The sequence below is a fragment of the Salvelinus fontinalis genome, chromosome 1 (genome assembly GCF_029448725.1).
Source record: "Salvelinus fontinalis isolate EN_2023a chromosome 1, ASM2944872v1, whole genome shotgun sequence".
Lineage (NCBI taxonomy): Eukaryota > Metazoa > Chordata > Actinopteri > Salmoniformes > Salmonidae > Salvelinus > Salvelinus fontinalis.
In genome coordinates, this window is record NC_074665.1 from 79,241,369 (window position 1) to 79,266,478 (window position 25,110).

At 42.3% G+C, this 25,110-nt stretch overlaps 3 protein-coding genes across 5 annotated transcripts; all 3 read right to left on the minus strand.

Moving 5' to 3' along the window:
• Window positions 1–137: 137 nt before the first annotated feature.
• LOC129862416 (chromobox protein homolog 7-like) lies at window positions 138–8,917 on the minus strand. Of its 3 annotated transcripts, none has more exons than XM_055934097.1 (7): window positions 8,521–8,917; window positions 7,477–7,520; window positions 7,304–7,369; window positions 7,098–7,164; window positions 6,612–6,954; window positions 6,364–6,455; window positions 3,609–3,727 (listed from the first exon to the last, which is right to left on the minus strand). In XM_055934097.1, the coding sequence occupies exons 1-7, from the start codon at window positions 8,587–8,589 to the stop codon at window positions 3,695–3,697; spliced, it is 714 nt and encodes a 237-aa protein (XP_055790072.1). In that variant the 5' UTR covers window positions 8,590–8,917; the 3' UTR covers window positions 3,609–3,694. The 3 variants fall into 3 exon arrangements, with proteins under 3 accessions (XP_055790054.1, XP_055790072.1, XP_055790064.1); XM_055934089.1 differs by having other exon boundaries at window positions 6,364–6,458; window positions 8,521–8,916; XM_055934079.1 differs by lacking the exon at window positions 6,364–6,455 and having other exon boundaries at window positions 138–3,727; window positions 8,521–8,905.
• Window positions 8,918–9,081: 164 nt separating this feature from the next.
• Window positions 9,082–15,740, minus strand: LOC129862425 (josephin-1-like). Its single transcript, XM_055934111.1, has 5 exons — window positions 15,603–15,740; window positions 14,279–15,138; window positions 13,950–14,078; window positions 11,283–11,477; window positions 9,082–11,053 (listed from the first exon to the last, which is right to left on the minus strand). The coding sequence occupies exons 2-5, from the start codon at window positions 14,584–14,586 to the stop codon at window positions 10,951–10,953; spliced, it is 735 nt and encodes a 244-aa protein (XP_055790086.1). The 5' UTR covers window positions 14,587–15,138; window positions 15,603–15,740; the 3' UTR covers window positions 9,082–10,950.
• A 226-nt stretch (window positions 15,741–15,966) lies between these two features.
• On the minus strand, window positions 15,967–20,474 carry LOC129860383 (GTPase IMAP family member 4-like). Its single transcript, XM_055930789.1, has 7 exons — window positions 20,180–20,474; window positions 19,735–19,812; window positions 19,454–19,504; window positions 19,232–19,282; window positions 18,990–19,040; window positions 18,808–18,885; window positions 15,967–17,058 (listed from the first exon to the last, which is right to left on the minus strand). The coding sequence occupies exons 1-7, from the start codon at window positions 20,295–20,297 to the stop codon at window positions 16,313–16,315; spliced, it is 1,173 nt and encodes a 390-aa protein (XP_055786764.1). The 5' UTR covers window positions 20,298–20,474; the 3' UTR covers window positions 15,967–16,312.
• Window positions 20,475–25,110: the final 4,636 nt, after the last annotated feature.

Consider the following 25,110-nt stretch of genomic DNA (forward strand, 5'->3'; position numbering starts at 1 on the left):
ACCTGTAATGTCTATTTACACAAGCTACAGTAACATGATTCAGCCAATCATACATTGGTTGCACGGACAACACATTTACCTCATTATCTCGCCCACATGACCGCAGATAAATTAAGAAATTAGTCACAAATGAACAATTAAAGATTAACATCCATTTATTTTTAGTACAATAAATATTCTCAGACATTGACAATTTATAGACAATGGTTTTTGTAGATTACATTTTCTGATTAGACAAGCCATAATAAAGTGCAAAATGTCTTTGCGCAGCAGTGAATATTTAAGCAACTAACCACATTTGGCAATATCGAACGAGTCCTGTCATGGCTACAGCATTAGCGCATAGTTTAATCCGAAGAAAAAAAGGTAACACTTGACACCCAGTGTCATAACTTGTTATTACATGGACACAGTCAGAACCATGTAACACTAATGACCCATATTTACACCTGTTGTGACATATTGCGTTATTTTATGGCTGGTTATGACACCCACATAAGTCAAAACCAACATTTTACTGTAATCTTTTCCCCTGCCAACAAGTTTCCTTTCTCTTGAAAGTGTATCCTTTGTTGTAATTCATTTTTTCATATTTTAAATAACTTGTAGAAAATACTGACAATGTCATGAAGCATTATGACCATCCTGTGTCATTTTACTAAGAAAATACACTTTGACACCGTCAAGAAGCATTATGACAATCCTAATTATATAAGCCCATCACGTACACGCCGTTATATCAGTCATCAGTCTAAAAGAGGGTGTCTTGTCCTGCTCCTGCATTTATCGTAGTCATCAGCAACAGCACATTGGGGTAGGTGCATGTCTGACATCAATGTGTGCGCAATTACAGTGAGCATTGAATATGGTAAATATACACTGTTGACAGGCAGGCCATGGTGTAATGGAATGTTTTGCCTTGTGGGGTAGGGTTTGTGGGTTTTGACACTTATGTACACTACCAGTCAAAGGTTTTATAACACCTAATTCAAGGGTTTTTCTTAATTTTTTACTATTTTCTACATTGTAAAATAGTGAAGACATCAAAACTATGAAATAACACATAGAATCATGTAGTAACCAAAAAAGTGTTGAACAAATAAAAATATGTTATATTTGAGATTCTTCAAATAGCCACCCTTTACCTTGATGACAGCTTGGCACAAGCTTGGCATTCTCTCAACCAGCTTCATGAGGTAGTCCAGTGGAATGCATTTCAATTAACAGGTGTGTTATTGTTAAAAGTGGAATTTCTTCATGAGTTTGAGCTAATCCTATTTGGTAAAAAACCAAGTCCATATTATGGCAAGAACAGCTCAAATAAGCAAAGAGAAATGACAGTTAATCATTACTTTAAGACATGAAGGTCAAGTCAATACGGAAAATTTCAAGAACATTTTCAAGTGCAGTCGCAAAAACCAAGCGCTATGATGAAACTGGCTCTCATGAGGACCGCCCCAGGAATCGAAGACCCAGAGTTACCTCTTCTGGAGAGGATAAGTTCATTTGAGTTACCAGCCTCAGAAATTGCAGCCCAAATAAATGCTTTACAGAGTTCAAGTAACGGACACATCTCAACATCAACTGTTCAGAGGAGACTGCGTGAATCAGGCCTTCATGGTTGAATTGCTACAAAGAAACCACTACTAAAGGACACCAATAAGAAGAAGAGACTTGCTTGGGCCAAGAAACACGAGCAATGGACATTAGAGCGATAGAAATTTGTCCTTTGGTCTGGAGTCCAAATTGGAGATATTTGGTCCCAACCACTGTGTCTTTGTGAGACGCGGTGTGGGTGAATGGATGATTTCTGCATGTGTATTTCCCACCGTAAAGCATGGAGGAGGAGGTGCTTTGCTGGTGACACTGTCAGTGATTTATTTAGAATTCAAGGCACACTTAACCAGCATGGCTACCACAGCATTCTGCAGCGATTCACCATCCCATCTGGTTTGGGCTTAGTGGGACTATAATTTGTTTTTCAACAGGACAATGACCCAACACACCTCCAGGCTGTGTAAGGGTTATTTTACCAAGTAGGAGAGTGATTGAGTGCTGCATCAGATGACCTGCTCTCCACAATCATCCGACCTCAAGCAAATTGAGATGGTTTGGGATGATTCAGACCGTAGAGTGAAGGAAAAGCAGCCAACAATTGCTCAGCATATGTGGGAACTCCTTCAATACGGTTGGAAAAGAATTCCATGTGAAGCTGGTTGAGAGAATGCCAAGAGTGTGCAAAGCTGTCAAGGCAAAAGGGTGGCTATTTGAAGAATCTCAAATATAAAATATATTTTGATTTGTTTAACACTTTTTTTGGTTACTACATGATTCCATGTGTTATTTCATAGTTTTGATGTCTTCACTATTATCCTACAATGTAGAACATTTTTTTTTTATAAAAAAAACCCTTGAATGAGTAGGTGTTTTAAAACTTTTGACCGGTATTGTAGGTGTCATAACCAGCCATAAAATAATGCAATGTATGTCACGACAGTGTTATGACATGGTTATGAACATGTCAATGTGTTACGACGCTGTGTGTCAAGTAAAGTGTTACCAAAAAATTCTGTTCAGTATTTACTAATACACAAGTTTTCTCCTTAAAATAATAAATACATTGAATTACATTCAGTCAGATCGATATATAGAGAAATAAGGACTAAAAAGACACAATAGCCTTCAGTCTGTTTCTCCTAACCCTGGAGTTAAGGTGGAAGAAGCATTCCTCTTACTTCAAGCTCAAAGGATAAGCTGAATAGACATCCAAAAAGAGGGGGCAGTCAGTGTTGCATTGTTGTGTGTGCGCGTGCAGACGCACGTTTACAAGCCCCAAAATATCTCCAGAAAGAGTAACTTCAGGCAGTCCCATAATCCCTTGCTGCATTGTGATCGCAGAGGGAGATCATTTTACCGAGTCATACTCACAAGACACCATCAGCCTCGGCTTGGAGTGGGATAAACAGCCACTGACCAATGGGAGATTCCACAAAGATGACAACATCATGATGTAAATACAGTGCAATTCAGAAGAGACTGTTCCCAAGTCAGTTTTTTGTAAAAAAAAATCAAAAAGGTTTTGGTTCCACTTTTAAGGGCAGTTTACACTGCATGTGTTGCGCAGGGTGTTCGTGGGATCCAACATGTCTTGATTATCACTATGTACCCATAGAGAGGATAGGAGAAAAGTATGCAGGCTGATTAAGTCATTTTGTAGACGATTTCTAAATCATTACAAGACTAAGCCACATCTAATAATAACAGTCCAGATGCAGTGCACAAAACCCTTTTTTGTATAGAAGGCTATGATATACAGAATACTGTGTATAGCCGGCTCGATGTAGGAGTCTATGCCCATCTCAATGTAGTCGGTGTATACTGTACACTACAGTCTGCCTATTGAACGGAAGAGGAAGTTAGTGTGGACAGAGGTCACTCACAAGGCCAGAAAGGGAAGAAGGGTAAACGTATGAGGAGAAAAAGAGTTCACGCATTCCCGACAGTGTGGAGATAAAACTCAAGAACCTCTAGAACTCTAAGCCCCAGCCTCTGAAGAAGCCTTTGGCTGCCAGGGCCTCTCTGAAAGTCACTGTGAGAGAGTTTATGGTGACGTCAGTCACGGTCACCTCCCCTGGGCCAATCACTGGGTTCCAAACGTCCGACCTCTCTGACACGGTCACTTCCTCTGAGCCAATCACGGAACTCCAGTCCCCTGCCCTATTCTGCCCTGGGGGGGGGGGAGTGAGAGCGGAGGAAAGAGGGAGAGAGAAGAGGAGAGGGTAAGTTTGCTGGGATTTCATCAAGTCTATCACGTGTATTGAATGTATGTGTACATCTTCCCATTCTAAATCAACTGATATGTCAGCTTCATGACTTTTAACAGTTTTTATCATTATGATAAAGTTTAAATAACACTGTGCCTCCAGTAGGAGTTGTAACATCAATGATGGTAACACTAATGACACATTTTAGTTAACTGAGAATTTTTGGAAGGGAGACCACAGATGGACACATCTAAGGTCATTAACCATTTAAACATAATTTACTAAAGTTATATTTTGAATGATTTTGCTCACAGTCGCTAGGTATCCATTCAATTGGTGACAGAATTGCATGAGAATATTCTAGAATCGGTGTAAATAAAATATGAACATTTTCCCACCAGTGGTATGTTTCCACAAATGGACTTGTTGAGGATAGAACTCCGTGCGCAATGACCTAGTGCATACAAAATGTACTTTTTGCTTAAGTTTTCATGTACCGAATAAAAAACTAAAGTTCAATGTGTTTACATCGCATTTTCAACTCTACCCATAGTTTTATGAAAAACTGTTGTGTTAAATAGCAAATGTGCCTACTCTGGTCTTGACACATGTGTTCTAGCCAACACCTCACAGATACAGTACAGATAGGCTACAGTGCAGGTAGGCTACAGTGCAGGTAGGCTACAGTGCAGGTAAACTACAGTGCAGGTAAACTACAGTGCAGGTAGGCTACAGTGCAGGTAGGCTACAGTGCAGGTAAACTACAGTGCAGGTAAACTACAGTGCAGGTAGGCTACAGTGCAGGTAAACTACAGTGCAGGTAGGCTACAGTGCAGGTAGGCTACAGTGCAGGTAGGCTACAGTGCAGGTAGGCTACAGTGCAGGTAGGCTACAGTGCAGGTAGGCTACAGTGCAGGTAAACTACAGTGCAGGTAGGCTACAGTGCCGGTAGGCTACAATGCAGGTAGGCTAGAGTGCAGGTAAACTACAGTGCGGGTAAACTACAGTGCAGGTAGTATACAGTGCAGGTAAACTACAGTGCAGGTAGGCTACAGTGCAGGTAGGCTACAGTGCAGGTAGGCTACAGTGCAGGTAAACTACAGTGCAGGTAAACTACAGTGCAGGTAAACTACAGTGCAGGTAGGCTACAGTGCAGGTAAACTACAGTGCAGGTAGGCTACAGTGCAGGTAGGCTACAGTGCAGGTAAACTACAGTGCAGGTAGGCTACAGTGCAGGTAGGCTACAGTGCAGGTAGGCTACAGTGCAGGTAGGCTACAGTGCAGGTAGGCTAGAGTGCAGGTAAACTACAGTGCGTGTAAACTACAGTGCAGGTAGTATACAGTGCAGGTAAACTACAGTGCAGGTAGTCTACAGTGCAGGTAGTATACAGTGCAGGTAGTATACAGTGCAGGTAGGCTACAGTGGAGGTAGTCTACAGTGCAGGTAGGCTACAGTGCAGGTAGGCTACAGTGCAGGTAGTCTACAGTGCAGATAGGCTGTGCGGGTTGACAAGTCTACATGAATGGAGTTAATTATGGACAACAGTGAGAATATTTGTATTTGTCAAACGGCAGTCAAGCATCGATCATCATGTCACCAGAATAAGACCCTCGATATTTATTAGAAAGGAGCATCAAGCTTATCATCACTGTGCACGTTCACCACCCTGTGAAGTTCATTATCATTTATTTCATCTGTAGCCTAATCAACTGCTTGCTTTCCCGAGTCGTAGTGAGAGCGCCACACACCATATCATCGCGTGACTTCAATATTTATTTGATATGAAAACTAAGAAGCAAAATAAACAGAATACATTTCATGTTGTACATTTGACAGTTGCGCATGAACCAATGAGTTTCCTGCCAAATCACAAATTAATACTTAAGGAAAAAGCTATCAAATGTGACCTAGATTCTATGGTGACCTAGATTATGTATCTCATTTGTCTTTCGTTCCTGATATCATGAACTCACTGACAAAGATTGATAAGAGCACTGTGCATTGCTTGCATGATGAGTACATTGCCTATAGGCTATGCATAGGCCATCTGTGTTCTACCAGGAAGATTGACATGTACTGTTCATGTACTGTTATTATATTAATATTTGTGCATATAGGTGTTTTTACCGCCCAAAAGTTATCACTACAACTCTACTCATCACTACAGGCACAAACCAATTTGCTTGCTCTTGGTAATTTATACAATGCATTAAGGTAAGGTTTTGCAATATAAACATCTGTTATGCTTTAGTTCATTATAAACCAAAAAAACATGTATATATTTGCAACTATTTGTAATTTTAAAGTGTTTTCCATGGTTGCAAAGCCAGGAGATGCAAATGCCACCGCAATTCAAGAACAAACTTATTATTAAGTTACGTTTCTATGGTGACCTAGATTGTGTATCTCATTTGTCTTTCGTTCCTGATATCATGAACTCACTGACAAAGATTGATAAGAGCACTGTGCATTGCTTGCATGATGAGTACATTGCCTGTAGGCTATGCATAGGCCATCTGTGTTCTACCAGGAAGATTGACATGTACTGTTCTGCGCCATACATTAAACCCCATTGTCAACCCTCTCCCTTGCCATTACTTGTGTCTGTTTGCTGTGCCAGTGGCCAGTTTGGATGGGATCGGGGAGCTTATGTTCCTGGTTGTCTGCCCAGCGGGCCTCCTGTACTATACCTACTAACAGGTTGACACACACACACACACACACACACACACACACACACACACACACACACACACACACACACACAGCAGTGTCATAGTCTAGAATTAGGTCAATTTGGTGATTAGGCAGAATAGAAACTTCCTGTGACCGACTAACACACTTACCATTCAGAATGCCGCTGGACCTCTCTGTCTCTCGCTCTGACTCATCCTGTCGAGCTTCCTCCTCCTCCATGTCCTCTTCCTCATCTTCCTCTTCCCTCCTTCCCCAGTCCTCATGTGTGGGGTCCTGTGTGGGGGTAGGGGGAGATGCCAGGCGCACGAACTGTGACCTCCTGGGTTTGTTTTCGTGGTGGTCCAGGTGGGGGTGCAGGCTCCGTCTACAGGCCACGTAGGTCGGATCCTCTGCTTCAGAGTCCAGTGAGCGAGTCAGGGAGAGACGTAGGTGAGCTGGAGGCTTCTCTGGGGCCTTGTGGGCACTACGGAGATCCATGGTGTAAATAGTGTTCTACAGAGAGGGGAATAATAAAGATGTCTTATAGAGTAGCAGTGTTTCTCCAACATCCTTACCCCTTTAGTTAGTATGCCAACTAGTATTACACTGTCTAAACAGATACAGGAGAAGATACATTTAACATTAACCCATCCCACCTGTAGTAGAAGCCTTTTAGCTTTGGGTCCTCTCTTCCAGTACCCTAGAGCTCTGTCCTTTTGGTCTCTGGTGGAATGGTAAGGTCAGTCAGTACAAACAGGCATAGTTTACTACTACTACAGTACGGTGTATTAATAATACTACTACTACAGTGCTATGATATTCGTTAGCTAGGTAAGGCCTCTACAGTGTCTCATGGACTTACTTTTCCTCATAGGCCTGCACCAGACGCTGGTCCAAGATGTGCTCCTCTGGTTCCCATGTACTGTATCTGTACAAAGACATCGCCGTGGTTAATCATCCATCCAATAATACTCTGTATGACTTATGGTCCTGGATTACTGGATATGAGGATGACATCATAGAGATGATACTCACTTGGGGGGCCATCCCTTCCACTTCAATAGATATTCCACGTTCCCCTGTGACACAGAACGTTGGAGACAAACATCAATCAGGGAGAAAGAGGAGAGTGTGTGTGGGAGGATGTTGATGGTAATGTTGCTATGCTCAGTCTACTCCAAGCACATAGATAAATAGCCTACAATAACTTTTGAAAATCAAGGAAATGCATGTCTTCTCATCTATACGATGTAATCATGTCATTACCGGGAAGTCAGATTCCAGATGACGTTACCCTATATAGCTTCTCGATTTTGACAGTTGCTAAATAGAATGACATCATCTCACGAGCGCACTGGTGACTTGAGAGAATTGGGAACGTCAACGAGACTCCCCCCTACATACGCACACACTCAGAACATTATAAAATGAATATGTGAACTGGACAGTGATTAAAGACATGCACAACAATATTTGACAGAATGCAATGTTTTTCCCTATGTTACTGGCTATTTTAACGGTTGATGCGCGCCTGCACGGACAATGACTCATGCACTTACGGAATCGAATTCACTTTTAAAGCAATGCAAGACCAACACTTACAAGGACTTCGTATCATACATGATGCTTGTCAAACGAGGCGGCCGCGTTTTGCGCCCTAATAACCCACAAACCTGTATCTGCCATTTCCTCAAGCGAAACTGCGTAGCTCTTCACAAATGCGCAATAATTGCATAACCCGTGGGCTATTCTTCTGCCAATGCACAAGACTGAATGCAATGTTTAGGTTCGCGATATGATGCTTCCGTTAGGATAGACCACTGGCACTCGGAGTGTAAAGCGACTGCAACACGCTCCACGTTATGTTAAAGAGATACTCCCCACTTTCACGCCCCCTTAAACGTTTATGTCAATGGATAGTGGATATAAATAGACTACTGGTACAAGTGCTTTTCAATGTAGCCATCTGTGTTCCCTACTAAATGTAGGGTACCCTATAATGGATATTCTCCTAAGTGCGTAAAATTGTCATTATCTAATTATGGTACATGCGTTTTATTTCCAATATGAACGCTTTACCTTTCTAACTCTTTTCTTGATTATTGATTCCACAGCAAACACTTGTTCACCAATCGCTGACAGCTCCATTGGTCCAATATAGAACGTTCTGCTCACTCTTTGAAATAAACTGATCTAGTAGAGATGAGAATAACCGCTGTTAGTTCAGCTCTCCGCTACAAAGTAACTGTATAGGCTATGACAAATATCTATAAGTCGTGTTTAAAAATGGTATTCTCCTCCCCCAACCCTCCCTCTAGAAAGTGAGCTTTGTTTTCGCTTTAGTTCCAGATTAATTTCTCCATTGCACTCGATCTCTCCGTACGTACAGTGACTTCTCAAATCTGCGACACATCTGCACTGTTTGGCGCGTCCCCGTACTTCCAAACGCGCGCTCTTCGTTTCACAGTGCCAAAACAACGCTCAACTCGAGCGAAACGCCCGTAACATGGGTCCGCGCACGCAAATGACACTAACAAGCAGTAGCAGGAAAACAAAGCAGGCAACGTAGGGTATATTATAAATGCGCTCCATTTTCCATTCAACAATTGCACTCAAGAAATTAAGCCACATCCTCAGGGGTACCATTACAAGCATTTTATTTTTTGTGAAAAAACAGATAAGAGTAACACAACCAGGACCCTTTAACAGAAGGGAGGTGGGTGGGATGGTCATGGAAAAACGCTAAATCCACTATGTCACTACTTACTGGTTTGAAAGGGATTTTCTACCGGTGAGTTTGGTTGCCCAACCTGAAGTCCCCTAGGGACATCCTCAGACCAGCAACCTCATTGTTTTGTCTCATGATTAGTGACTGTTGCAAATTATTAAATTATCAGTTGAATGAATCATGTGATTGGATTCTCAGATGAATAGGAAAGCTTTTAGGATTGAGCCCACCAGGTGCAAAATTTAACAACCCCTCTTTTGGTAGACAATGTCTGCATCCTCTGTAAACAAGTTAAGGCCTTATCAAGTCTTGAATAATTCACAATATGTTGTTGTGATGATGATAAAGATCTATTAACCAAATCTCTCAAAAAATTTCAATTTCTAAACTAACAGGTCTTGGACTCTCGAACTTTCCCTTTTTCTTCTACACATCTATCGACATACTTTCTCTTTCCATTACTCCCTCAACTGTCAACCTTTTCCCTCTGAATCCACTTTACTTTTCAAACGTACCAACTTCCCTCAACGCACTCAGCATTGTGGACATTACAGCCAAGGCCAAGGCATCTTCAGACAGATCAAAATCTGACAGCAGTGCATTTCCAGCGGATAACTGGAAACCTTAATTAGCATTTGTACCAATTCCACAATTCTGTATATTTGGCTGGTGGATTTTTGCAGACAACCATTTATCCATGGTCAGTTACACATGTTAAGGGTCAGGAGTTTTTCTTAACCACATGATCTAACCAGAAAAAAACTCTGGGCCCTGATTAGCCTACAATCAAGTGTGTGGCTTTTCCTGGTCAGGCCGCATGGTCAAGAACAAATCCTGGCTCTACCATGATACAATATATAGCCATTTGTCAATTAATTTATACATTTTAATTTAACCTTTATTTATATAGCCATGTGTCAATACCTGGGCCTAACATGGATTCAGCCAAGAGGATTTCTAATTTGAAGACATGAACTAGCAGTTTCCTACTAACAGACAGGGATGGTCTCAGAAGCAACTGAGAGGATAAAACAGCTACATACAAAGGTCCTCCTGTGCTATTGAGAAAACGTGCTTCTCACGAACTATATTACAGTCTATGTACACAATAGACACACTATGAAGTGCTTGGCATTCCATTGGTTGCTGTCATCATTAGCTCTGTGTTTGTACAAACGGTAAAAAAAAAATTGGGCAGGATTTAGTGTTGTCCGAGTGAAAAAATTTGAATTGTGTGCAGTGACATGATCAGAGGAAGACAGACAGGTAAAGAAGAGATGTACACTGTCACAGTAGAGCAGAGAACGACAGATAGGAGAGAGAGAGAGAGGGGACAGAGAGAGAGCGAGGACACAGAGAGAGCGAGGACACAGAGAGAGCGAGCTAGCAAGAGCAAGAGTGACAGATGGGTAGTATTACACACAGTCACATGCCTCTCACACTTGGAAACGTACAAAATAAATTTAAGTAACATGGAAAAATAGTCATCAATATATATAAAAACACATTAGAATCCCAAACACCAAACATAATGTTTATAAATCTGAGTGTTGTGTAGTGTGATTTCTTCATGACCTCCCTGTATTCATCTGTTTCCTTCATCGCTTCAGGTCTCATCAGCCAGAGTCCAGCAATGGGTGTGTGAGAAAAAAAAAGTATGTCTGGTCGGTGTGCATCTGTGTGATTGGCTGAACAATCTGTCCCCTGATTGGACCATGTTATCCTGAGCAACAACTGGGAAAGTCTAATCCGGTAGAGAAAAGGTTGCCGGGCACATTCAATCAACAGCCATCTGACCTCCATGTTTGGTGGACCTCCACCTCCTCAGACACCACCAATAGGAGCTCACCATTTTTCCCTCTCAGCTGGTAACGCAGGAACTTCCTGTTGTGTGGAGGGAATCGAAAGAACAGAAGGAAAATAAAGATGCCAGCTTGTTATTTATTAGAAGTTAGACAAGGATCAATCATCATTGTGGATGGCGGCCGTGGAATTGTGGCTGCTCCACAATGTATGTAAAATGAACAACGCAAATTATGATGGACTCAATCTTCTGACTGGACAGGATAATTGGGATGACACACGCACACGCACACACACACACACACACTACCTGAGCTCATCAGGGTTTCCGATGGTATGTGGGCTACGTAGTTTGGAGTCGAGGTTGTAATAGACTCCGCCCACCTCCCGCACCCCTATCCAGTGCTGGCGTTTGAGTGGCAGGCGCAGCGGACCCCAGCGCAGATTGGACGGGACGTTCAAGATGAAGCCCGTTACGTTGGATAGCGCAATACTGCCCACATCCCTGCAGGAACACAATACACAGGTCAATCACGAGCTCCCGAGTGGCGCAGCAGTCTAAGGCACTGCATCTCAGTGTAAGAGTCGTCACTACAGTCCCTGGTTCGAATCCAGGCTGAATCACATCCGGCCATGATTGGGAGTCCCACAGGGCGGCACACAATTGGCCCAGCGTCGTCTGGGTTTGGCCGGGGTAGGCCGTCATTGTAAATAAGAATTTGTTCTTAACTGACTTGCCTAGTTAAATAAAGGTTACACAATCACAGACTTCCATGAGTGGATTTTCAGTAGCTACTGTAATGTTGTAAATCCATGATGATGTTTGGGGGGTAAGTTAAGCCACCCCTTGTTTCTAGATAACTATACACAAACTTGATCATGTGACCAAATATTTATGAAGAGGTCATAATTTCATGGCATCTGTGAAGGAGGAAACCACATGGGAAAAGTGATAAGCAAGTTATGTCCAAAGAAAATATTTTCACAAATTCTAATGATTTTGATGCTTGTATCTAAACCAAAGTAGATACTTCTAAGATTAATCTATACATCAGTTGGGGTCTCTATAAGCAACAATATGAGGTCCTTAACTTTGCATGAACATGCAACCTTGTAGCTATGTGGGCTAATATAGCCAAAATGTTTGCCTTGGGATAAATTGAGCAATTCGCCACCATACCCCCTACAAATGATGATTACATTTAGTCAGTTCTATGCATAATATGCATAGTATTTTTGCAATGTGTCATGCTTATGAACTCAAGATCATCATTCCTGTGTTTACAAACGGAAAACAAGCAGAGGTCTAGCCCCCCTTAAGGTTCTTGAAAGAAGCAGCCAAGGACGTGAGAGAAGGGAAGAAGTCCATTGGAGCAGCAGCAAGGGATGAAACAAGTTGACTGAATGACACTGAAGAGGTACATTGACAAAAAAGAAAACAGCAGAGGCACAAGGTCTTATCTGATGACATGGAGTCTGAGCTTGATAAACATATCCGGAATTTTGCAGACCAGTTTCATGGGCTTAGTAGCCTCTAATGCGGAGAACTTTCCTACAAATTGGCACATTGAAACAACATCCCTGTCCCAGACAACTGGTCAAGAAATGGAACAACATCCCTGTCCCAGACAACTGGTCAAGAAATGGAACAACATCCCTGTCCCAGACAACTGGTCAAGAAATGGAACAACATCCCTGTCCCAGACAACTGGTCAAGAAATGGAACAACATCCCTGTCCCAGACAACTGGTCAAGAAATGGAACAACATCCCTGTCCCAGACAACTGGTCAAGAAATGGAACAACATCCCTGTCCCAGACAACTGGTCAAGAAATGGAAGGGTAAGTCATATTGAACAGAGAGATCTATATCTGAATGTAGGAATACATTCAAGATATACACAGTGTACAAAACATTAGGAACACCTTCCTAATATTGAGTTGCACCCCTCCCTTTTGCCCTCAAAACAGACTCGATTTGTCAGGGCATGGACTCTACAAGGTGTCGAAAGCATTCCACAGGGATGCTGGCCCATGTTGGCTCCAATGCTTCCCACAGCGTTGTCAAGTTTGCTGGATGTCCTTTGGGTGGTGGACCATTCTTGATACACATGGGAAATTGTTGAGCGTGAAAAACCCAACAGCGTTGCAGTTCTTGACACACTCAAACCAGTGCACCTGGCACCTTCGACCAAACCCTGTTCAAGAGCATTTTAAACTTTTGTCTTGCCCATTCACCCTCTGAATAGTACTAATACACAATCCAGGTCTCAATTGTCTCAAGGCTTAAAAATCATCTACAAATCCTCCCCTTCATCTACAATGATTGAAAGTGTATTTAACAGGTGACATCAGTAAGGGATCAGAGTTTTCACCTGGACAGTCTGTCATGGAAAGAGCAGTTGTTCCTAATATTTTGTACACTATAATAAATTGAATATATCAAAGGGGGCTGCGGAGGGGAGGACGGCTCATAATAATGGCCGGAACAGAGCAAATGGAATGGCATCACACACCTGGAAACAATGTTCGTTACCATTCCACTGATTCCGCTCCAGTCATTACCACGAGCCCGTTCTCCCCAATTAAGGTGCCACCAACCTCCAGTAAAATATACCACACCCCCATTCCATGAAATCAACTTTGACCTACCAGTTCCCATCACCCACTTACCCCAAGCTATGTTTTCAAAACTGTAATGTTTACATGAATTCTGATTATTTCCAGGGATACACAATATCCTGAAATATATGTAGATATCTTTGTTAGAAAGAAAACTATATTTGCCTTGACGTAGTGACGCTAAATATAAAAAATGACTTAACTTACCCCACTCTCCCCTATGAAGGGTTGGATGGTGCTTGTTGTGGATTTGAAAACCTCTGCATGGGCCACGTACATCGTTTTGGATAAAAATGTTAGTTAAATGACTAGATAGGGAAGAAGGCCATATAGCTTTGATGAGAACAGAGGTATACCTTCTTTTATCCCACCAGACAGCCTCGTATCCTCGGGTCTGCAGAGCGGCCATAATGACATTCACATCATAGTTCCCATTTCCAAGCATGCTCTTCTTGTGGGGGGTTACCAGAGTGCCAGGAGAGAGTCTGTGGAGAGGGACAAGAGAGCGATGAGGACAGAAGAAGCAAGAGAGAAAAAGGTTGAGAAAGGTAGAGAGGGATGCAGAAGGTAGAAAGAGATGCAGGGGGGGAGAAAATGAGAGGGGGTGAAAGAGGAAAGGAATTTGAGAAATAGAGAATGGAGGAGAGAAATATCTCCCCTAGAGAACACAACTTTAACCCCCCACCTCTGGTAGATGTCCTGGAGAGTATCCCTGCTGAAAGCTGCCCCATCCTGGAAGACGTTATTGAGCGCGTGCAGAGCACACAGCTCCCGCCGCTGCTTCTCGTGGTAGATGGGCGGTGGAGGCGTGGCCAGAGGGGTCGAGGGAGCATGCTCTCCCAGGCCTGACCCCCCCCCCCCCACCCCTCTTCCCATCCCTCCCCGCGCCACCACCCCCACCCCTTTCTGCTTGCTCAGCTTCCATGGCATACAGCCCAGGTCCTGCAGCCCCCCTCTCGCCCTCCCCTTCCCGGAACATGGAGCACTCCCCATCACCCTGTCACTACGCCGACACGACTACCATTGTCATGGCAACCTTTCAGTTGCTGTAGGAGCGAGCGTGTGACAAGGGGGAGGTGGGTCTACTGGGTGACACTGAGGGGGGCCAGGTCACTTCAGCTACACCTGCTGTTTCAAAAGCAACGATTGGAAGAGAAAAATAAAAAAAACTGCTGGCAAACAGTGTTCAAGTTGAGTGAGGAGCCCCGAATTGAATTATGTGAACAAAAAGTTGGGTGTGTAGACATTGATATTCCAGTTGCTTCAGTATAAAAATAGAAATAACCACAAGGATCATCTATGGAAAAATGAGCAAGAGAAGCAAGAGTATGCGTCTCTTTTTTCAACTTCCTCCATTCTGATGTGTGTCATCTTAACTTTTTGAGTACCTCAAGTGTTAGGAGAGCTTAGGAGTTCTTTCCATTTCTAGAGAGCCCAGAGGACCACGGCTCCACCACTGAGAGTTTGCTCCAGTGGAAAAGTGAGGGACCTGATACAGGAGGCTCTGTGACTAGTAGACAGACCGACGACTCCTTAAGAAAACAGCTGAGGGAGAAGAGGCAGAAACCCATGTTGAGGTTTTCACCTAAATCAATGTCATGCTGAAATAACAATTTAGGGATAACAAGGTGTTTTTCTAAAGCGTCTTTTCAGCAGTGGTGAACAGGAAGAAACACAAGACAAGAGTAAACATTTATACTAACAGCTGACTCGATGAGAGCGGCATGCTTGTGGCATCATAGTAAACTGATATAACTAGACAGCAGGCGTAAGAGTGTCTTGGTATTATTTAGTATTCTGTAAAACAAGTGATATTTACAGATTAGCAAAATATGTGAAATCTACCTGATATTCAAATCCATCGCTCTAGCTAAAATCTAGTGGAACAGGACGGCAGCTGCAAAGACTAGATTTTTTTTCTATGGCTGGCTGTACGTGCCATTTGTTTGATAGCGTAAACATGGATGCGAAACCCTTCATATTTAGTATATTTATCTGTTGCCACTTACCTTTCGCTTCATGCGATACTGTAGTATGGTTGTCATAATCCTGGTTAAATTAATTGTTTCGCCTCTTTTCCTGGGGTTGTTTAGTCCTTTGTCTTTAGCACCTTTTCCTTGTAGCGCCGTATCTCTATATGAGCATGCGCAAACCGTCAATTGCTTGTCATAGTTCGCAGATAGCCTGCGTCAGCCCTGTAGTCCCTCCACTCCCTCGAGACTAAAAAACTAAATCTAGGGTTTAGTTATCTAAAAATGGGCTGAGACCAAACATTTATCTTATGCAAAAACATCCGCAAATTGAATGAAAGTAAATAAGGGCTCTTTTGACTTGCAGTTACACTAGCAGGAAATACAGTCCGAGTCACTGCACTTATTTGGAAGCAACTTTAATACTTTAAAGAAAAAAAAAGGGAAACCATGGGAGGAATGTAGTAGACAGACAAGAGTGTGCAAGAAAACAAGTAGTGTACATTAAGGCAAATTGACATGGATTAAATATTGTTCAATAACAGCAGTACTGTAAGAACATGATATTGTTGTTACAAAACAAATTGACCCAACAAGCCCATGCTCAGACTGACATATTTAACAATAATCCATGCAGAGACAGTGACATCCTGAGGATCAATTCCCCAAAGACAAGAACAAACCCAGAATGACAAAAATAAGTCAACAAAATGCACCTAAACCCAAAATGAAGTTTTACTTTTCAACTCTCAATACTCCTGTCCCAGTTTCCGTGCCAACACAGAGGCCATGTCCATCAGCAGTTCCTCCCTGACTTGGTCCTCCCTTTTCTGCAGCTCGTGGGTGTAGTGTCCCCTCAGTGCCCTCATCTCTGCCAGCCTCTCCAGCAGCCCCCTCGCCAGCTCTCTCCTCTCCTCCACCGGCTTGTCTGGGTTGTTGTCCACAAGCTCAGCCCTCTGACCACACAGATACAGAGCAGTTCTGAGGCCTCCAGCATCATCCTCCAGTAGCTGGGCTAGCGTGGAGCCCGGACCCAAACCGTCTGCATGGGTGAGGACAATGAGGATGTGGCCTGTGGCACTCTCTCCGACCAGCTCCAGGAGGGCCCTGGTGGCACTAGCAGCATCCTGGTCCACCCCATCTCCAGATCCAGGGGTCTGGAGCACCAGCAGGAAGGCATGCGGGCCTGGGCTGGCCAGCTGCAGGCTGCGGAGGGTCTCCAAGGCTCTCTTACTGTCACCCAGAGATGGACCCAGGAGGTCTGGGGTGTCTATTATGATCAGCTCTCTCCTGTCCACCACCACCCTCCGCTTAGTACACTCCATCACAGCCCCCAGGGACCCCCCAACCTGAGGGAGCCTGCAGCCAACCAGGGCGTCTGCAAGGGAGGTCCGACCTCCACCGGGAGGCCCCATAAGGATGAGCCTCAGCCCAGGCTCTATGGAGATAGGGCTGGGAAAGGGCTCTGTGCCTGGGGGACTGTCACTAGAAGCCCCTGAAATAAATAGACATGAGTGGAACAGTTCATTCAATGAATGGAGAGGGTTTTGTGTGATGATTTCATCAAGTGCTAGTTCTATTATTAAGGAAAACAACCCACAAGACTAAAGGACAGTTGATAGTATATTTTTTGTGCAGGAATACAGACGCAGCAAGGAACATAATAGAAATGTCTAATTTCCTCTTTCAGTTTGCTGACAGATTCCACACAATGCTTCACATTTGATAGTGAACCTGAGGGGAACAGTATGGGAAACTAAATTACACATACAGTACCAGTCAAAAGTTGACACCTACTCAGTGAAGGGTTCTTTATTTTTACTATTTTCTACATTGTAAAATAGTGAAGACATCAAAACTATGGAATAATGTAGTAACCAAAAAAAGTAAAACCAAAAAAATATTTTAGATTCTTCAAAGTAGCCACCCTTTGCCTCAATGACAGCTTTGCACACTCTTGGCATTCTCTCAACCAGCTTCATGAGGTAGTCACCTGGAATACATTTCAATTAACAGGTGTGAATTCTTAATTTGTGGGATTTCTTTCCTTCTTAATGCGTTTAAGCCAATCAGTTGTGTTGTGACATGGTAGGGGTGGTATACAGAAGATAGCCCTATTTGGTAAAAGACCAAGTCCATATTATGGTAAGAACAGTAGTTCAACTAAGCAAAGAGAAGTGACAGTCCATCATTACTTTAAAACATGAAGGTCAGTCAATGCAGAACATAAAGAACGTTTGCAAAAACCTATCAAGACCTATGATGAAACTGGCTCTCATGTGGACCGCCACAGGAAAGGAAGACCCAGAGTTAACGCTGCTGCAGAGGATAAGTTCATTAGAGTTACCAGACTCAGATTGCAGGCCAAATTAATGCTTCAGAGTTCAAATACCAGGCAACATCTCAACATCAACTGTTCAGCGGAGACGGCGTGAATCAGGCCTTCATGGTCGAATTGCTGCAAAGAAACCACTACTAAAGGACACCCATAAGAAGAGACTTGCCTGGGCCAAGAAACATGAGTAATGGATATTAGACCGGTGGAAATCTGTATTTTGGTCTGATGAGTCGACATTTTTGGTTCCAACTGCCATGTCTTTCTGAAACACAGTAGGTGAACGGATGATCTCCCCATGTGTGGTTCCCGCTGTGAAGCATGGAGGCGGTGTGATGGTGCTTTGCTGGTGACACCGTCAGTGATTTATTTAGAATTCAAGGCACACTTAACCAGCATGGCGACCACAGCGATACACCATCCCACCTGGTTTGCGCTTAGTGGGACTATCATTTGTTTTTCAACAGGACAATGACCTAACACACATTCAGGCTGTGTAAGGGATATTTAACCAAGGAGGGAGTGATGGACTGCTGCATCAGATGACTTTGCCTCCACAATTACCCAACCGTAACCCAATTGAGATGGTTTGGGATGAGTTGGACCGCAGAGCAGCCAACAAGTGCTCAGCATATGTGGGAACTCCTTCAAGGCTGTTGGAAAAGCATTCCAGGTGAAGCAGGTTGAGAGAATGCCAAGCATTTGCAAAGCTGTCAAGGCAAAGGGTGGCTACTTTGAAGAATCTAAAATATTTAGATTTGTTTAACACTTTTGTTTACTACATGATTCCATAGTTTTGATGTCTTCACTACTACCCCAATGTAGAAAATGGTAAAAATAAAATAAAAACATTTGAATGAGTAGTTGTCCAAACTTTTGACTGGTACTGTATAAAGGAACAGAACGTGCAATTAACTAGAAAAGGGAGAAACTTACCAGAGTTGTTTTGAATGATAACAGTGAACCCGCTGAGTTTTGAGAATGAAGCTGATAGACGAACAAAACCATATCAATACATGATCAACACTTTTAGAGTTATGAATCAAAGACATTATCATTTATAGGGTGGGTGGGTATTAACAATCTCTTACCAACTATAAACCTCCAAATACGCGACAGCCACTTCAGTAAGTACTGTAAGCCTGACACACAAAGACAGAATTAACAAATCATTCACCACCACATCATACATTACTCTATAATGACCTAAAACCTGTGATGGCAATCAATTAATCTACTGCACATTTACATTCAGATGAGTTTAGTAAACATGTCAATTAATATTTTCCTGCGTGTGGGTTTTGATAAAGTGAAGAATTGTGACAGTACGTACTACGAAGAGTTCCCATCAGGTGGCTCACCCAACCCCACAGTGAGGACAGACCTAAAACAGAGGGAATAATATTTTGTTTAAAATAGTATTTAATTAAGAAGACATTTCATTTAATCTGTTGTTCAGATGAAGATACTCAAATATTGATGCCTGATGAATGAGATATGCAGGCTGAATAATGCAATAGGGTTCAAGGTTCAACCTCCAGGCATGATGACTCACCAGTGAGTGTGCAGAAGAGATGGATGGGCCATCTTATCAGAGCTGGGAGGGCTGTAGCGGACCAAAGAGATAAATAAACTCACTCAGTATCAAACAAAACTCTATTTACAGTGGCATAACAAATTGATTATAAAGCAATCAGATACACAACACCTGCTGATGTTAAAACCATACAGTCAGTCCCCAGATGGGAGAGAGGATCATCTTACAGATAAAACAACATGATGTACATCAAAAAAGCATTTGCTGAAATAGTACTGTTGTGGTTTAAGACTGCTGACCCTGTGAGAATCTGTAGAAGAGATAGCCCACCACAGTGAGAGCTCCTGTCAAAACACTGTTGAAGTCCAACCACAGACCTGCAAGAAAAGATTAGTGAAGCATGAGACTGATCAATGCTCTTTACTTGTCAGGAGTTTAACCTTTAACCCCAATAAATTTTGAAACGGGGTATTTTTGGTTCTACATTTATAAACTGTGGGCTTATCAGCTTGGTATACTTTTGTGTTTTGTATTGATTTTCTAGTCTAAATGCGTTATTGTCTATATTTGTAATATGTAGCCTACATTTCGGACTCAACTGTCTCCACAAAGATTGAAACAGAAAAAAAACTACGGTCGGCATGTTACACAGACGGAGCAAATGTCGGTATGATACATGTTACTTTTACATCTCGGACGGATAGGCTAACAGTTAAATTTATCGGATGTGAATATCCTTCTTACCAGTGCTACCATCTCCACAGTAGGTTGCGGTACAATCGCTGTCTGGTTTGCAGTCGCACTGGTCCATATTAACAGGTAAGCCCGGTCCGTATGCTACTGGCCAAAACCAAAGCGCCATCTCTCGTTACGTGGAAATACTTTGAGGAGTCGTCGGAACAAAAGTGTTCTTTATTGTAACTGAATGAGCGATATAATGCAGTATGTGTGGCACTGAGACACGCCTTTTTTCTAATCATACAAGTAAGACGGGAAATAAAGGTAACCGCCAAAATAAAGGAAACACTTGAGTAAATGAGGGTATATAAATTATATTAAAAGCAGGTGCTTCCACACAGGTGTGGTTCATGAGTTACTTAAGCAATTATCATCCCATCATGCTTAGGGTCATGCAGAAAAATGCCCATTATTTTAGCTACCATGGCAAGAAGAGACCTCAGTAGCTAGGTTTCCATCCAATTGTCGACAAATTGAATGCAAATATTCTAACAAATATATGCGCATTTTCCCACCAAACTGACTTGTGGCTAAAAATCAGTCAGTGATGACATTGCACACATTTACTTTTTTGCGTACATTTGAATGTACTCTGGTCTTTGCATGTGCAATCTAGCCAGCAACTTGCAGATACAGTGAGGGTTGGCTATAGTCTACACATGTTGATATTATTATGGATAAGAGTGAGAATATTTGTATTTGTCAAACGGCAGCCAAGCATCAAACATGTCACCAGAATAAGACCCTCGATATGCATTGGGAAGAGGCATCAAGCTAATCACCATGCACATTCACCACCCTCTGTAGTTTATCATATTTTATTTCATCTGTAGCTTAATAAACTGCATGCTTTCCCGAGTCATAGTGGGAGGACCACACAACATATCCTGTGACTCAAAGTTTACTTCAATATGATGGTTCTTACACTCACTGAACTAATATATAACTGCCACATGGAAAGTGTTGGTCCGATGTTTCATGAGCTGAAATAAAAAAATCCTAGTAATGTTCTATACTCACAAAAAGTTTCTCAAATGGTATGCACAAATGTGTTTAAGTTCCTGGTAGTGAGCATTTCTGCTATGCTAAGATTATAGATCCACCTGACAGATGTGGCATATCAAGAAGTTGATTAAATAGCATGATCATTACACAGGGGCACCTTGTGCTGGGGACAATAAAATACCACTAACATGTGCAGTTTTATCACACAACACAATGGCACAGATGTCTCAAGTTAAGGGGGCATGCTTACTGCAGGAATGTCCACCAGAGCTGTTTCCATAGAATTTTATGTTAATTTCTCTACCATAAGCTGCCTCCAACATCATTTTTGCAAATTTGGCAGTAAGTCCAACCAGCCTCACAACCACAGACCACATGTAACCACATCAGCCCAGGACCTCCACACCCGGGTTCTTCACCTGCGGGATCATTTTAGACCAGCCCATCTAGACAGCTGATGAAACAGAGGAGTATTTCTGGTCTGTAATAAAGTCCTTTTGTGGGGAAAAACCCATTCTGATTGGCTGGCCCAGGCCCACCCATGGCTGTGCCCCTGCCCAGCCATGTGAAATCCATAGATTAGTGCCTAATGAATTTATTTACTAATGCATTTTATTGACTTCATTATATGAACTGTAACTCAGTAAAATTGTTAATTGTTGCATTTACATTTTTTGTTCAGTATAATTCTTTAAAAGAAAAAAATTCAGTACATGGGACTTTAACCCATCACGCACAGGCTTTTATCTGCAACAAGTCAATTTGATGGAAAATGCACATTGTTTTTATGCAGATCTTTAGAATATTCACATGAAAATCTGTTGCCAATTGGATGGAAACCTAGCTAGTGACTTTGAAAGAGGGGTCTCAAAGGTACATAGGGGGTTTAAAGGGTGTATGCGTGTCAACCTTATGAAACACTTATGGAAGATTCTGGAGTGGAGCCTGAAACAGCGACCACCATCAACAAAACACCAAATTATATAATTTGTCATCGAGTCACATCCCCCCAAAAGTGTTCCAGACACTTGTACAATCTGAGTAGAAAGAGGAGGAAGGGAAGCGCTACTAAGGTACACTACAGTATATTTTGGTAGATAGAAGGTGCTCTTTGGTAAAAGGTGTAAATTGGTCATCAAAAAGAAAGGAGGACCAAGGCACTCTTCATATAATTAATTAAAATGCCTTTATTAGTACGGCATGTTCAATAGAAACAAAGTTGTTTAAAAAACGGCGCGTTTCGGCTGCATGGCCTTCGTCAGGGAGTACAGAAAAAGGAGAATACAATGTCCTCTTTTGAAAGGCTTTTCCAATTAGCCCTAATTAGAAGAGGGAGTGGTTACCAAATTGGACACACCTAGTAAGCAATAATATACACATGAAAAGGTGAAATACTGTAGCTATGTTATCATGAGCATACAACTCCAAGCTAGAAGCATCAGAACACCCAGAGAGGCAGTTCCAACCCTAACCATGACTGGGAGAAGTGTCCAGAACAAGAAAGCAATATATTCCACAGTACACTAGACCACAGCAAAACATGAACAACAGTCCAAACATAGCTGAGGGCAATTGAGCAAAATGTCCACTAGATGACAGCAAATGGACCCATCACGACCCTACAGGAAGGGTGAGAAATCCATATCTTCATTTAAACCAGGGTACTTAGTGGCCTGTAGTTTGTAAATCCAAAAACTTTCCCTTTGGTTTAACTGTTTAAGACGGTCCCCTTTTCTAATAGAGGCCGGAACATGATCAATACCCATAGCTTGTAGGGAGGCAGGGTTGCCATGGTGTAAGGACTTGTAGTGCCTTGCCATGGGGTAGTCTTCATTGCCTACCCGTATGGCGTACTTGTGTTCCGCCAAGCGATCTTGAAGGCGTCTCTTTGTCCGTCCAATGTAGAACACCTTGCACTGTGGACATTCTAATCTATAGATGACATGAGTGGTTTTGCAGTTAATAAAATGCTTGAGGTAATACTCCATTTTAGAAGCTGTGTCAACAAAATACTTTTTCTGTGCAATATTACTGCAATGGTTGCACTGGTTACATTTAAAAGAGCCCTTGGGTTTGTGGTCAAGCCAAGTTTTTTGAGAGTCACCCGGAAGATAACTGTGGACTAATTTGTCATTTAGGGTAGGACATCTCTTAAAGCTTATGACTGGTGGTTCAGGAAAGACTTGGCGTAGTAGCGTATCACTTTGGATGATTCCCCAATTATTTTTAATGATTCTTTTAATGTTCTCTGCTTCAGTGCTGTATTTTGTAACAAAATACACTCTCTCTGATGTATCACGAGGCACTCCTCTTCGTAACAAGTTCTCTCTGTCAAGTAATCCAGCCCTTATACCTGCATCTTTCAGGACCTGAACGCTGTAGTCCCGATCCAAAAAGCGATTCTCCAATTCAGTAGATTTGACACTGTAGTCTGTTTCCTGATCGCAAATTCTGCGGACTCTTTGGAATTGGCCATATGGAATATTCTCTTTTAGCCTTTTGGGGTGAAAGCTGTCTGCCCTCAGAATGGTATTCCCATCTGTAGGCTTCCTAAAGATTGATGTGTGCAAACAACCTTTGTCATTTTTACTAATGTCGAGGTCCAAAAAATGAATGTTATCCTTGCTGTATTCCATAGTTAGTTTGATGTTAGGGTTAATGCCGTTAAGGTATTGGTGGAAGGAAATAAGTTCATCTTCTGAGCCGGGCCAAAACAGGCAAACATCATCAATATAGCGTCCCCACCATATAATCCGGTCAAAGAAATGGTTATTAGAAGGATCCAAAATGAAGTAATTTTCCCATTTACCCAAGTACAAACCAGCGTAGGAAGGGCTGTAGCAAGCTCCCATGGCACATCCTTTGACCTGTTTAAAAATACAGTCCTGGAAGATAAAGATGTTATGATTAAGTGTCCATTCAGTCAGTGATACAATGAATTCTGTAGGAGGCATCTCAGTTTAGGGCCGGGTACTCAAGAAATGGTGCATCGCTGCCAAACCTTGTTGATGCTCAATGGTGGTGTATAGAGACTCCACATCCATGGTGACTAAAAAGGAAGCTGTACCTATATTCTTCAATTCCTTAATTTTGTTCAACACATCTGTGGTATCTTGAAGATAGGCTGGAAGTGACATCAGAAAAGTCTTAATAAAGTAATCAATGTACTTAGAGATGGGTTCTGTCAGACTTTCATTACCACTAATGACTGGTCTGCCTGGGGGGTTTTCAAGATTTTTGTGGATTTTTGGAAGAAGGTAAAAAGAAGCCATTGACTGCCATTGAAAAGAAATTTGAACTCATTGTCTGAAATGTAACCATTTTCCTTAGCTTCTGTGAGGATCCCTTTCAATTCAGTTTTTAGGTCCTCTGTAGGGTTGAAGGTAAGAGATTGGTAGAATTCGTATTGTCTAATTGACGGTAGGCTTCTGTCACATATTTGTCTTTACACCACACTACTGTAGCACCACCTTTGTCTGCTTTTTTTAATTACAATCCGTTCATTTTTGGACAATGATTCAACTGCATCCCTCTCCGTCTTAGAAAGATTACATCGTGTTTTGTTGGAATCAATTTTACCCTTAAACAGATTCTCCACATCAAAATTAACTTTCTTGGCAAATGTATTTAGTGTGGCATTCTGGACTATGGGACAAAAAGTGGACTTGGGCTTAAAAGGTGTTTTTGAGGGAACAGAAACTGCCTGACTTGAGACACTGGCGTCTGTAGTTGGAGAGATGTTTTGCTTGTACCAGGCCTTCAGATGTCCTACCCTAAATGACAAATTAGTCCACAGTTATCTTCCGGGTGACTCTCAAAAAACTTGGCTTGACCACAAACCGAAGGGCTCTTTTAAATGTAACCAGTGCAACCATTGCAGTAATATTGCACAGAAAAAGTATTTTGTTGACACAGCTTCTAAAATGGAGTAT